The sequence below is a fragment of the Natrix helvetica genome (genome assembly GCF_964273705.1).
Source record: "Natrix helvetica genome assembly, chromosome: 2".
NCBI classification, from domain to species: domain Eukaryota; kingdom Metazoa; phylum Chordata; class Lepidosauria; order Squamata; family Natricidae; genus Natrix; species Natrix helvetica.
The window spans coordinates 123,942,078-123,956,177 of NC_138552.1; the positions used below are offsets into that span (position 1 = coordinate 123,942,078).

A 14,100-nucleotide genomic window follows, 5' to 3' on the forward strand; every position below is an offset into this window, starting at 1 on the left:
TGCTGTTAGCTGAAAGAAACTGGCTTGCAAAGCCACAAGATGAAATGTTTCCTGAAGAGAAGGTTGGATTCAAACACCAAACACATTCTTATATCTTTGGGATTCAAAGCAAATGTGGAGATGTGTGGGTACACAGGATGCTACACTACAGCACAGTAGCTTTCCGTTGCATCAGGGGCTCAGCTTTGAGAAGAGCAAGCAATGCCTCATGAACATATCTAAAGAGATCTCGTCCTACAGACAGTGTGTGAATTGCAGTGGCCATGAACATCTGCAACATGCCTGTGGCAATATGGAACAAGCCATATTATTATGACTTAGGACGTGACATGTGGACTGGACTGATATAATTTGCCCTCCACAGAAAGCAAAATTCTACTCCAGCACTTACTGCAAGGGAGATTTGCTCAATTGAGGAGAATTTCTCTTTCTCCTGCTGTTTAACTGAATGGAATGTACTGTTTTTACATTTGACTTCACATGGTTTTATCATTTAATTTGACTTTATCATATACAGAGAACTAATATATATTACTTCTGGGAGCCCTAACAGTGTCTCCTATGTTCAATAAGCCTGGGGTAACAGGAGGCTAATGATATAATTCACAAAGAAAATGAGAGATGGTCCCCCTTTTCCTGGACCATGTTCCAGCTATTCAATCTTAAAGAAACTATCTGCCCAGGGTGAGGATTGTGCTTTAAATGCATAAAATGTATGTTCCTCTGAAAATCCCAATTACTATAATAGAAATTCTGCAGTTAAGATGGATGTGGTGCCCTGCAACTCTGCAAGTGTTAGGAAACGGAAAACAGCCTACAGAGAACAGACAGAATCTTCACCCAGGGAAGTCTGTGGCCTTTGTTCTGCGAGTCACTGACAGTTCTAATCAGTGAGATATGCAACTGTTAATCATTTCAGATAGTCAAAACTGCAAACTGTTTCAAGGCAGGAAGAGGTGGGCGTGCAACAGTGACTCAATGCAACAGTCAGCTATCTCATGGCTTATAGCTCACTTTGCCTCCTGCTTTACCAAAATCTTTAAAAGATCTTTAAAAATACCTGAGCCATCTAGGGACTTTGGATTTCTACCTATTCTATTCTACTTTATGAATTAATGTAAACACAAAAGGTTAAGAAAATGTAGCAGCACTAAATGTAATACATTATTTCAAAGTCTAATACAAAACAGGAAGTGTGACTGAGTGGGGTATGTGTGGGTGTGCAAAGGCACATGCATGTGTAATACAGAACAGGTCTGTTGCTGTCTCATTCAGCTTTCAAAGCTTCCTGTCACATCATTTATTATCACCCATGTGGTTTCAGAACATTTGCAGAAACGTTACTCCAAAAAGAGAGAAGGTAATAGTAAACTTCCAATGTAACAGTTACACAAAAAGAGAAGGCCTGCTTATTCTCAGTGCAAGCTGACTTGCTCAGCCAATCCATCTGACTACCCCAACACAGTTTATGCCATAAAATTGATTCAGAAGGCAGGGAGGGTTGTTGAGATCTTTAAAAAATACATAATATGACAGCAGACAGAAATAAATGCTCTTTGAAAGAAGTCAGCTGTCACTATCTTCGTTTGAAAAAGGCAGAAAACTGTTATTATATATTATATATCATATAACTGATTTGCCTTTCTATTCCTGATCACTGACTTTAATTTGAATTTTTCCTTTTTTTAGACTGTATTAATTTTAGCGTACCTTATTCTTTATAACAGTACCTTTGGGCATCGCTTCAAATATTTTCAGAGTACGGAATGTAACTAATCAATTCTAGAAATGAATAACCCCCATAGTATAAGGCACTAAAATTATGCAGATGCTTCTTGAGAATATATCTGAACAGGTCAAAGAAGCCTATGTTCAGATTTCTGGATCTGTGGGGAACTACAAGAACATCTGTTTAATTAAGCTACAAGAGGAAGATACTTGCCGTGCTTTTATTATATTCTACCACATCAAAATATTTTTTTTAAAAAAAAACAATTCTACATCCCTTGGGACAATGTCAAGCATAGAGTTCTAACAAGTGGGTAATCTGATTATAGAGGCCTTTTTCATACCAGCTACCAGGAGTGGTACTTCCCAAAGCTGGAAAATAGTCCCTCCACCAATCATTCCCCAAAGATTTTAGACCAATAATCTTACCAGCCTTTCCTGTTTTCCTTCCCATTCCTGTTATATGGGAAGAAAAATTAAAAACCAAAATGGAAGCAAAAAGAGGGGACAACCTTTCTCCAGCTTCGCAGAATGAGTTTCTCATAATTTAAGATTCTTAGGATATATAAAACAACTACAAAATTAAAAGCATGAACTAGACAGAAGCATGGCACCACTTTGAGAGCATTAATCCTTAAATCACTGGGATTTTAAAAATTGTGTATCGTGACAATATTCTTTTACCACCAGACCTTTCTGCTTTCCTCCGAGTCATTAAACATTATTCCTGAAAGCAAATGATTCTTTTTAGGGATTTAATATGAACCTCAGTGCCTAGGCTATATTACTGCTTTAGAAAATATCCATATTATTCACTCTATGTCATTGACATATTTAACTGACATTTGATAAGATAGAAAGTTTCTTAGCATATATATAACTTTCCATACAGAGCAATGATTAAGGTCTGAGTACTCTAGTCTTAAAGTTTTGCATGCATGTATCCCACAACTTCAAAATAACAAAGTTGGAACAATGTCTCCTTTGTTGCAGTAATATATATTCTAATTTTACTTAACCTATGGATGTCTTTCTTGGTGCCTGTCAATTGTTATTTGGAAAGATCACTTACTGCAAAGCAAAACACCAGCCTTGAGTGCCATCTTTATTTTCATTCTTTGGCAGGGACTTAATGGAAAATAAATATGGAGAATGGCTCTAATGTTTAAGAATCAAAATATTGTCACTCAGAACATTTTGAATAATGCTCCGTGTCACAACAAACAAACAAAACCATGTAGAAAGATGTAGAGAACATTCTGCTCAGGGTCAGTTAGAAGGGATGTTGAAAACTTTAGTATTTTTGAATGCATGTGTGTACAGAGCAATATTTTATTCTAATTTTTTAAATAGTTGTATCTATGTTCTGTGTTTTAAAACATCTAACCAAATTCTGTTTCTACGTGATTCTTGAGTAAATAACTTTTCTCTTAGCCACAACAGTTTACTTCTTTGGAAATGGATGTTTTGTGGTTGGCCATGCCATGGCTCCTGGGCTGGGGGAGCTTTCCATTGCAGCTATTGAACTAGGACAGTCATGACACGTTCTTAGAATTCCTGTTGTGCCCACTGGCCAAAACATTACCCTAATGTGCTAAAAACACAGTTTGGTCTCTTAGGCAGTTAAGTAATTATAGCCAGCTACCCAAGCCAAAAGTTTAACCAGGCTAATTTAACTCTTATAATTTGCTTCAAGGAATACTTGGAAATTACCCAATGAATTTCTGTCAGTGGGGCTGGAGCCTCTGTTTAAGAGCATATAGTTATCTAGAGAAAGTAACTGATAATAGTGAAGTTAGACCAGATTTGCCAAGGATAGGTAGTCCTTGACATATGACCACAATTGAGCCCAAAATGTGTGTGCTAAGCAAGACAGTTGTTGAGTAAGATTTGCCCCATTGTACAACCTTTCTTCCCACAATTGTTAAGTTAATTGCTTCAGTTGTTAAGTTAGTAACATGGTTTATAAATGAATCTGGCTTCCCCATTGACTTTGCTTGTCAGAAGTTTGCAAAAGGTGATCATATGACCCTGGGGCACTGCAACTGCTGTAAATACATGTCATTAGCCAAGCATCCAACATTTGATCATATGACCATGGGGATTCTGCAATAGTTGTGTGCAAAACAGCCATAAGTCACTTTTTTCAGTGCTACTGTAACTTCAGTCCCTAAATGAATGGTTGTACATCGAAGATTCCCTGTAGATATGTTCCCTGAATTGAAGTATGAATAGTAAATAATATCGGATTACAGCATAATTAAAACTAATATGAAGAGCCAATGTAAGAAGTAGATAACTGGAATAAAGGGAGGAATGCATATCTGTGTATTGATAAATAACTATGGGGGAAATGTATTCCTTTGAGGACAGGAAATAACACATGACTGGAAATGTCTTATGGAATTTGCCAACTCCTTTGGCTGCCTTCCTATTTCCTCTTTCCTTCTTGCAACTATTAATATGCTTCAAAAGACCAGATCAGGCAACTGAAAGCGGATAAAGTGATTAGAGAAGTTAGTGATGGCACGGGGTAGTAGGTAAACAGCTGAGCAGGCCATTCTAAGTATTTGCACAGCTAGATTAGATAAAAATGCAGAAGAGGATTTCATGTGAGGTTAGAGAAATGATGAAGTCATGATAAACAAGGAACATATGGGAGACTAGCGACAGCCCAGACTAGAGAAGCCGACTGGTAATTTAGACTGTGACTTCAATGAAAAAAGAAGAAGTAAAATTAGAAACACATAAAATAAGTGCGGTCATTCTATTCCTACCAAATAGGAAAACAAAAACACTAACTGAAAAAAATGTTTCTGTTTTCAAAGTTTGTATGACCTGTAGTGGTTCTTTCCTAGAAGTTGATTCTTCTTAAAGCCCTCTTGCCTTTCTCTTTAGTCAAGTGAGAGCAGCAGAGCCCCTTGGAATCTTGCCAATGGGTCTGGTCCTTAAAGCAGGAGATGGTTTTTCAAAGCAATCAGATCTGTGATTGCCAGAACAAAGTTCTTCAGTCGGTGTAAATTCTTATGTTTGACCTTGTTTGATTTTTATCTGAATGTATGTTTCAGAAGTGTTACCTGGACCTTGGCTACAAGGCTACCACAGACCAGATACGGTGTCGACTTAGCCAAGAACATTCTTGCTGTGTGTAGATCATATGAGCTCCTGTTTGCTACTACTGTTTCCTTTCCTGCTATTTTAAGCAGTATCATAAAAATCATTCATGATAACTCTTCTCTTTCATTTTCTCTGCTCTGTGTCTGAGAGACAAGTCTGGACCAATTTCTCCATCCTGCCTCTGGCAGCAAATGGAGCTAGCATTTCGGATCCTCTACCAAATCCCAGCTGCTTCAAAGGAAATACCCTACTTTCTTCTGTTAAGATCATAAGAAATAGAGGAGGAGGGGGTCAGCTCTGTTTGGACATAATTACACTTCATCAAAAGAAGCTTTCTTCATCTTCCATGCGTGAAAAGTCTGCAAGCAGTTAAGTCTGTCTCCTTCCCCCTCTTTCTTTCTTTCTTTCTTTCTTTCTTTCTTTCTTTCTTTCTTTCTTTCTTTCTTTTTCTTTCTTTCTTTCTTTCTCTCTCTTTCTCTCTCTCTGTCATTTTTCTTTCCTTTTTTAATATAGAAATTGCTATTTGGGAAAGTAGCCAAAATATGGAAAGCTAATGTAGGAAAATTGTGCATACACTCCTTTGTTTTCCTTTGAAGTTCTTTGAATAAATATGTTGAACAGTTTCTAAAATACATCATCACTTTTTCTAGATTTTACTCAGTAAACTTCTCACTGATGGGATGTAAATGTGGGGAATAATCACGATGATTCTCTAATTACTCATTTCCTTTCCTTTGTGACAGTTAAAGAAGATAAGGAGGGAGGGGGAGGGAGGGAAAGAGAGGGGGGGAAGGGGTTACCCTTTTCCTCCACTGAATTTTGAAACACACATGTTCCATCATATTTATGTTTGTTTTCAGCAATAATTATATGATGAAACCACTATACTTCTTTTGCAAACCATCCAGAGATCTCTCAAGTATAATCAATCAACATAAAGACAAATCAAAATGTAATATCAAAAGGTTATTAAAGGGGAACAAAATTTTATAAAAAGTATAAGGCCTTTCCTTCTTATCCAGAAAGACAGTGATCTTTTTTTTTATTAAGTTGTATTATCTTTGAAGTTGTATTTTATCATTCAGAATTGAAATCAGCCTGGATGCATAAAGCATTGACCGCATTCTTAAAAGTAAAATGATTGTGGACAGTCATGCCTTTGTTCCCAGATTTGCATTTGTGTTAATTACATATCCAGAAAGTTCTGAGTAACTGTTTTTGTTTTGTTTTGCTTTTATTCAATTGAGGAAGTTTGGAGCCTGTAGCTATGGCTTTTAATGTAGGCCAGAACACAGGATTAGACCCAGAGTTACCTGTGCTCTGAGTTCAAGTGCAAATACTATGCTGAAGAGCCTTCCTCACAACCACAAGGTTACTAGGCCATACTATCATTTTGGATAGTGCCCTCAAACTTGTCTATTGTACTTAAATTTGTAACTAGCCCTCACCTCCTATTTCAGAGCAATAAGTCAGATGCCAAATCTAGCAAGGTTTTCCTTACCTTGAGCTTTGCACTGCTATCCTTGCTTCAGGAAGTGTTGTGGAATAAATTTTAACTTGAGCCAAAATTCTATTTACAACTAATGCAATGTGGTGAGCAAGTATTGCTGCCTTTAGGGATTTTGTTTGCTTATTTTGAGTTATCCACTTAGCTATTACCTTCATTTTTCATGCAACTAGCAGAATTCCAAATAGTGTCTTATTGGTATAAAAGCAGTATTGGGGTTAATGGTAATCTTCTGTAAGAGCAATGACTAACTCATTAAATCATTGGTGTAGTCACTGAGATGGACAGCTATATAAATTTGTTTTGTATATTCAGTACAAAAATAAGACAGGTACTCAACATTTCCCCTTATTCTCACTTATGTGATAGCTGCAAACATATTTTTTTCTCTGGCTATCCACCAGAATCCTCAATCTTGTTTCTGCCTCCTTCTATGCTTCCTTCTGGATTTCCAGCTACAGCAACTGAGAACATGACATGGAGAAGAATTTTGTGTATTTATTTAACCCATTTATATAGCTGCTCAAGTCTAGGCATAAAACCTTTACAAATGGGTCTAATTAACATCCCCTTAGTGGTTTTCAAAGACAACCTTTTCTGAGAAAGACCCATAGAAGGTTTGTGATATATTGTGGAGTTTTCCCTTAGAATTTAATTGAAGACTGGAAAACCATGAAGGTGCAAACTGCTTTGGAAGAAGAGTATATTCACACAATCACATATATGCATCACTTGGCCTCTTCATAATTAAACAAATGCAAAAGCATCATACCACCTCCATGAGAACATTCAACTTCCTAACCTCCCTTGAAAGAATGTCTGAATTAAATTCTGTTTCATCAAATTGAAAGAAAAGTTGATAGAGAAAAGCAGGATAACTTTTCTGCTCAAAGCCTATTTAGAAAGTGTTTTAAATGGATTCACAAAAAGTCAATTACATCAAAACCAGAGGAGACTGTTTATAAATACACCAGCACACAATACTAAAATTAGAAAATATATGATAATTCCTCTACTACAGTGTTTCTCAACCTTGGCCCACCTGAAAATGTGTGGACTTCAACTCCCAGAATTCTGGGAGTTGAAGTCCATGCATCTTCAGATGACCAAGGTTGAAAAGCACTGCTCTACTAGAACCAGGAAATGATTTTATTATTGTTATGCTATGCATGTTTATTTGAAAATAATTTCCTGAATCCACTGACAACCCAACTGTTCTTTGGATCTGGCAGCACATTTGACAGATTTTTTTTCTCCTCAACATTTCCATAAGTGAAAAATTGCAAAGTGAACTGTGTACCAAAAGAGAAACACCATCATGCTTCCTTTCAACCCATTTGCTGTTATCAGAAAGCAATCCCTCCTCAAAATCCAGATTCCTTCCTTTCTCCCTCCCTCTCTCCTTCCCTTTCCTCCTTTCCTTCCATCCATCCTTCCTTTCATTCATCTCTCTTAGACACACACACACACACACACACCTATCCATCCAGCAATCCGTCCGTCCGCCAAAGGGAAAAAAATCCTTTAGTAGGTGACCAAGCCTAGTTAAAGAATGTTGCAGCCTATATTTAATCTATAAATCAAAATTTAATAGTAGTGGATTCATAGTTAATGGATTCCATTTTAGTTCTTGACTGTGCTTTCAGTTGTTGGTTTAAAAAAACTATAATGAAATTATTTACCTCTTCCACTTCTTCCAACGAATCTCAGGTCATTAAACCGTGCCACTTGATTCTTCATTACAGCTGAGGCATTCCTCAGCTCTGCAGAATAATTTTCATCATTTCCAGCCATGACTGTGACCACTGTCCCATCAGGGACTTCTCCTAAAGCCACCACCTATGACAATAAAGACATAACAATAATTTCTTTATCTTTCTGAGTCGCAAACCAACCACTAAATACTTGGTAGTTAGTGTTACTTGCACCCTTTAATTGTATCAGCAGAAGAGGGGAAGGTTCATGGCCATTATTTTCCAAATGATTATGATTCCACTCCTTGAGGTATGAGCACATTTGTAACAGGAAGCAGCCATTCAGTGGCCTCCTGGATATGGGGTTCTGCATAAATTATGCACATAGACTACCTGCAATAGACATGAATCCAAATGCATGCAAGAGTTGAACAATATGAACTGGTAGGTTAAGATCACACTAAAATTTCACAAGTTTGTTCCTCGTGAAACTTCCATAGTCAAATAGGGCTGTCACAATGGTTAGAATGCAGTATTGCAGGCTAACTCTGCCAACTGCCAACAGTTTGAGTCTCACCAGCTCAAGGTTGACTTATCCTTCCATCCTTCCAAGATCGGTAAAATGAGGCCCAGATTGTTGGTGGCAATATGCTGACTCTGTAAACGGTTTAGAGAGGGCTGTAAAGCACTGTGAAGCGGTATATAAGTCTAAGTGCTATTGCTATAAACATCAAGTCTTCAATTACTATATTACAGCAATAGGCCACAGCATTGGCAATCATGACACTGGAGGTGATATCATATTGATACGAATTTGCCAAATCCCAGTTTTGCAGTCCTCAGAACTCACCTTGATCATGCTTTTAAAAAAAAACAAGCAGTGCAAATGTCTGCCTTTTCAGTGTAAAACTTATTAAAACAGTAGTGTAAACCCTGAAATAAATATATCAAACAACCAATGAAAAACTGCTTAACTTCCCCAATACCCCTCCTCCCAGATGTATGATATCATTACACCATCCCCACAAAATGGTTAAGAGCGGATCTTGGCTTTCAAAGACTGCTAAGTCAGCACACCTCCAGAAACCACATGGGATAGATAGATAAAATGGTGACCTCCCATGCTTTAATTCTAAAGAAAAGAAGATGTTTACATGACAATAGGCTGATTCTTAGGATCCCTACATCTGTGTTTTCCACTATAGTCTTCACATCCAAGTTTCACTCAGGAAATAAGTGTCTGTTTAATTTTGTTTTAAATAACACAAAGCAAAAGAAGATAAAAAGGTTCTAGTTTTCATTATTATTGGGGGGGGGAATTGAAAAATATGAGAACTGTATTAAATATTTAAGAATCTCAATTTAAACTGTCAGTTTTGTTTCTGCAACATAATTTTTCCTTAGGCTGTTTATTATTATAAGGGCATATTATATTATACAGAACCAAACAGAACAGTACCAAATTATTCTAAATGTAGAAAATAATGAATTACATTTAAAATTAAGTATTTTCAACTATAGAAAATCGCTGGAATCTGCATTTATCACAATATGTTAAGCTTTCTATTCCTATGATTTCACACAGTGATAAGGAAACACTTTCAATTCTGTAGTAAATAAAGTCACAATTTCAGTGAAAATACTTGTCAAGTATATTTTGGATTTCGTTTCAATATTGCAAATAGCTTTGTGAACAAAGAAACCAATATAACCATAGAAATTACAATAAACTAAGTATATCTTGGACAGATTTTATTTTCAATTTTGCTTTCTAACTGTACTTTTCATCATTATATGCATTTCAACCATACCATGAACAACTTAGAATTCATGATTTTAGCATAAAGCTAAAATGGTTGTAAATAGATTGAAGGTTAAGCATCTAGGAACCAATTCAACTGATGATAATAGATACATAAATAACTTCCTACTGAAATCAGAGGGACTTTGAGGTGTTCCACATTATTAGACTTCTATCTTTTTCATCATTTGTCACGAAGACCAATGGGAGCAAGGAACCTAAATAGCTATAACTTCTGTAAAGGAGGAGTTAAATCACCCCTACATGATACCAAATCATGTGTCTAGGCACACATTAAGCCAGGGAGAGCACACAAGGTGAGTTTCTATTTTATTAGAAGAAATTGTGCAGTAAAAAAATATTTGATTTTGTGAAGAAGAATGAGAAGGGAGACTACATTCTCATATGAAAGAAAAACAATTTTGTTGTTATCTTGCCATATGAAAGACAAGTACTACATGTGCTACAATTTAAATTTTAAAATTAAACCCTTGTATGCTCTGTTATTTCAATTATTTCAAAAAAGAAATTTAGTTGCAGAGTAATGAGAAAAAATAATGATATACATACTTAGTAACACTACTATTTTTGTACATTCCATCTGATTCCACTTTATCATTGAATGTCAATATTCCTCAGCTCCAGTATGTTATAATGTAAAGTGCATATAGGTTACAGATTTCTATCCATGGTATCTGCTTTCTTCAGTCAAATGTGGGAAAGCCCAGAGTTGAGCCCAGAGATACGTTTTCTGCACTAGTTATTATAATGGAAGATCAGCCAGTTGAACTTTTCCTAATTGCTCAAACTATCCCCAGAGCTATTTTGTAATTCTGGACAATAACAATACAAATATTATTATGATATATACAACTGAAAATAATGAACTGTTAATAGCATTCTACATTTAGATCCAGAGAGCCAGTATGTTGTAGTGGTGGAGACATCAGAGTAGAGACCATCACGAGACCATGATGGCACAAAGCCATCTTGGTGATCTTAGGCCAGTCAGTCTCTCTCAAGCCTAGGCAGAAGGCAAGGGCTAATCAATTCCAAAATCTTGCCAATAAAATTTCAGGAATTTTTCCAGGCAGTCACAGGACTCCACACTGATTTGAAGGAAGTGAAATGAAGTGAAGTGAAGTCAATATCCAACATGCAAACTGGGCACCCAACTTAGATTTAATGCTAAAAGTGAATCAAGCTATAAAATATAGCCTACTTGAAAGTGAATCATAGGCTTCCACAACTAGCCCCAATGATGGTATATCGTTTTGAAAAAAAGTATTACTTTATTCTATCTAGAAACCCAAAATGACTTACTGTATGTATTTTGGAAAGATCTGCCTCAGCTTATTATATGGAATATGTTTGCACCAGAGGTGGTATTCAGTTGGTTCTCTCCAGTTTGGCAAACCAGTAGCGGCGGTTGCAGGAGACTCCACCCACCTGCCCCAACATAATGTGTGAGCACTGCACACACTCACATTTGCAAACCGGTAGGAAAGGTAAGTGAACCCCACCACTGTTTTCACATACCCCAATCATCATTAACTCCTGTTCTAGGCAGATATGAAAAGGAGGAGCTGACCAGCAATACGGAAACAGAACAGCAGTCACAGAAAATGTAGCAAACATAGAAGATACAATCCTGTTACATGCATACACAGTGATGACAGTTCATCTCTCCAACCCTGGATTTGGGAAGGAAAGACTTTGGGAAGAAAAACTATTTCTGTGAGGCATTTTAAAAACGTAAGTAGAAGACCAGGATCCTTCCTTGACAGAACCAATAACATCCAGCAAAAAGAAGTGAGGTAAACCCTCCATGGAAAAAGCTTCCACAAGGTGATAACTATGCACAAATCTCAGGATGTTCTGACTGCCTCAAATCCCACACTTTATACCTCCCCCCCACCCAGTCTTTACAGAAGAAATGGACTTTTTGAAAATAAAGCAACTTAAGCTGATATGTGTTCTCTGTTCTAGAACACAGACCGACTTAACTAACACCACAAAATGACTGAAGAACATCTCAACAAAATACAAAATTTGGTTCTGTTCCATGTACCTGAGATCTGATCATTTAAACAGAGCTACTTCGTAAGAGTATTTTATTTAGATAAAAATGGAAACCAGATTTTTAGGGTACACATAATGAGTGCTTCTAAAGCTATCTATAATTTACATGACATATAATCTCCTTCATGTTGCAAAATGTACTATGATGTAAATTAATCCATTTAGTGATCCAATCTGTACAGCTGTTTTTAAAAAATACAGCATGACTATAACACCATAAGAGCACACTTCCAATTGAGCCACAGAATTGTTCTTAGCCTCTTGCATATATTTTTCTATATAGGTACATAATTTCCAATGTTTTGAGAACTTGCATTTTCCACACTAGAAATTAAAGGAATTTTGTATTATAGTTTAAAACAGCGATAAGAGTAACAATTTGCTAAAAGCCTGCAGAATTGTATTTTTATCAGCTATTTTAACTTTTGCCGTTTGCAGTCCAATGAGCAAGGTTAAAACTAAAAACTGAACGGTTTCAATGTTTGTCTTCAGTAGTCTATATATCATGTAAAAATCTTATCTGGACCGAGTATCCTGAACAAATGTTTTAAATGTATTCTAAGCGATGTAACATTGTATACTGTGGTATCTTTTATAAAATGCAACATACATTTTGAATTTAAATAATATAAAATATTCATTGCTAAAATAATTTTAGTATGTAGCTAAACAGTAAAAATACAGCTAAGTTTTAAAAAAAACTTGAAGTCTTTGCTGTAACTTATTTGAATTGCAGTTTTTTTAATTACAAAAATAGCACTCTGCTTGCCATTCATGTTCTGGACTTTAACTTGAGGCTGTTGAAATCAACTGAAAAACTCAGGGTCTGATGGAAATAGAAATATCCCAGATAGCTGCAATGCTACAACAGCATTGTTACTTCACACTAAATGTAATTATTTTTCCTGATATTTTTAACTTACAAGCTTTTTATTACTACTGACATCATCTAGGTCAGCAAAAATGTAGAGCTGAATAACTAATAATTCTGACTACATTCCTTCAGCCACTTACTTTGGTAAAGTCCCACTGACTCCCAATAAGGCTTCTCTGGAGCAAGGAATATGATGAATGGACGCAGTGTCTTTGTGAAAACATAATTAGTGCCCCTAAAAGAAACATTAAAACATTACCAGTGGGTCAAATGCTGGATTCCTAGTCCAGCCCCACTATACAGAATGATTCATGGAAAAGTGGATGGATGGAGATGATCACATTGTTTCCATTGTGAATATTATGGAACAGTTACAATTTTCACTTAATACCTGTTTTTTTCAGCAGCTCCTAATTTACTACATAAAGCTTTGATATTAAATTTTTCACATTTTACTGGGAGAAAGTTTTTTTTTAAAAAATCGAATATAGATGAATTTTCTAAAAGAAATGTTTAGCCAATCTTATTTCTCAATAAATCAGGACTTTTCTTCAACCAGCCCTAAATATAAAGATGACTTTCAGTAATGCTTGACCAATGCAATTTCAACAAAATATAGCCTAAAGGAGCTCCCACCTCTTTCTCTTCCCACCTCCCTCCCCTTCTCTCTCTTTGCCATAAGTAAGAGAGCATTTGGAAATCTTATAAACATATTTGCCTCCAGTCAAACCACTTCAGATAAATTTACCCATGGTGGATGATGTCTTTGACCATCATGTCAACATAAATTTCCAACTGACATTTCATTTCATTATTACTATGTGGGATTACTTTCCAATTAAAGACTTTTTATAAGTAAATCCATTTCTCTCAACTGATACTTGACTCATACTTCAGCAAAGTTGTATGCAGATGAATGCAGTTCAGTAACTACTATTAAAATCAATATAGCTTACAAGGCTACTTTTTCCAAGAAGCTTCTATATATTATGTGCCTTTGAAGTGGATTCATCACATGATAGCTAATACAAGCAACCACTTTAAACCCTGTAATTAATACATGCATTTGCAATCATGCCTTGTTTTTTTTCAGAATAATCTACCTCCCAAATAACTTCAAATTCTTTTGTGAAAATTATTTAGTGGAAACTTTTACCAGTATTTTATTTAAGAAATATTCTTTCCAGTAGGGTCTTTATCTGCAGTGATATGTTATCAACAAATTGTACTGCTTTATTTTCTATGTGCATGTCATAGTTAACCAGTAGAAGATTAAGAATGCAGACCTTTATATTTT

General features: G+C 35.9%; 1 protein-coding gene across 4 annotated transcripts in view; it reads right to left on the bottom strand.

Moving 5' to 3' along the window:
- Positions 1–14,100, bottom strand: part of RUNX2 (RUNX family transcription factor 2) — a 241,195-nt gene that overhangs the window by 146,224 nt on the left and 80,871 nt on the right. For all 4 annotated transcript variants that reach the window (XR_014174649.1, XM_081944430.1, XM_081944429.1 and 1 more), the window contains exon 4: positions 8,035–8,191. Coding sequence is in view for 3 of the 4 variants with exons in the window: in XM_081944430.1 (XP_081800556.1) it covers positions 8,035–8,191 (157 nt within the window). In the remaining variant the exon portion in view is untranslated. The remainder of the gene's footprint in view (positions 1–8,034; positions 8,192–14,100) is intronic.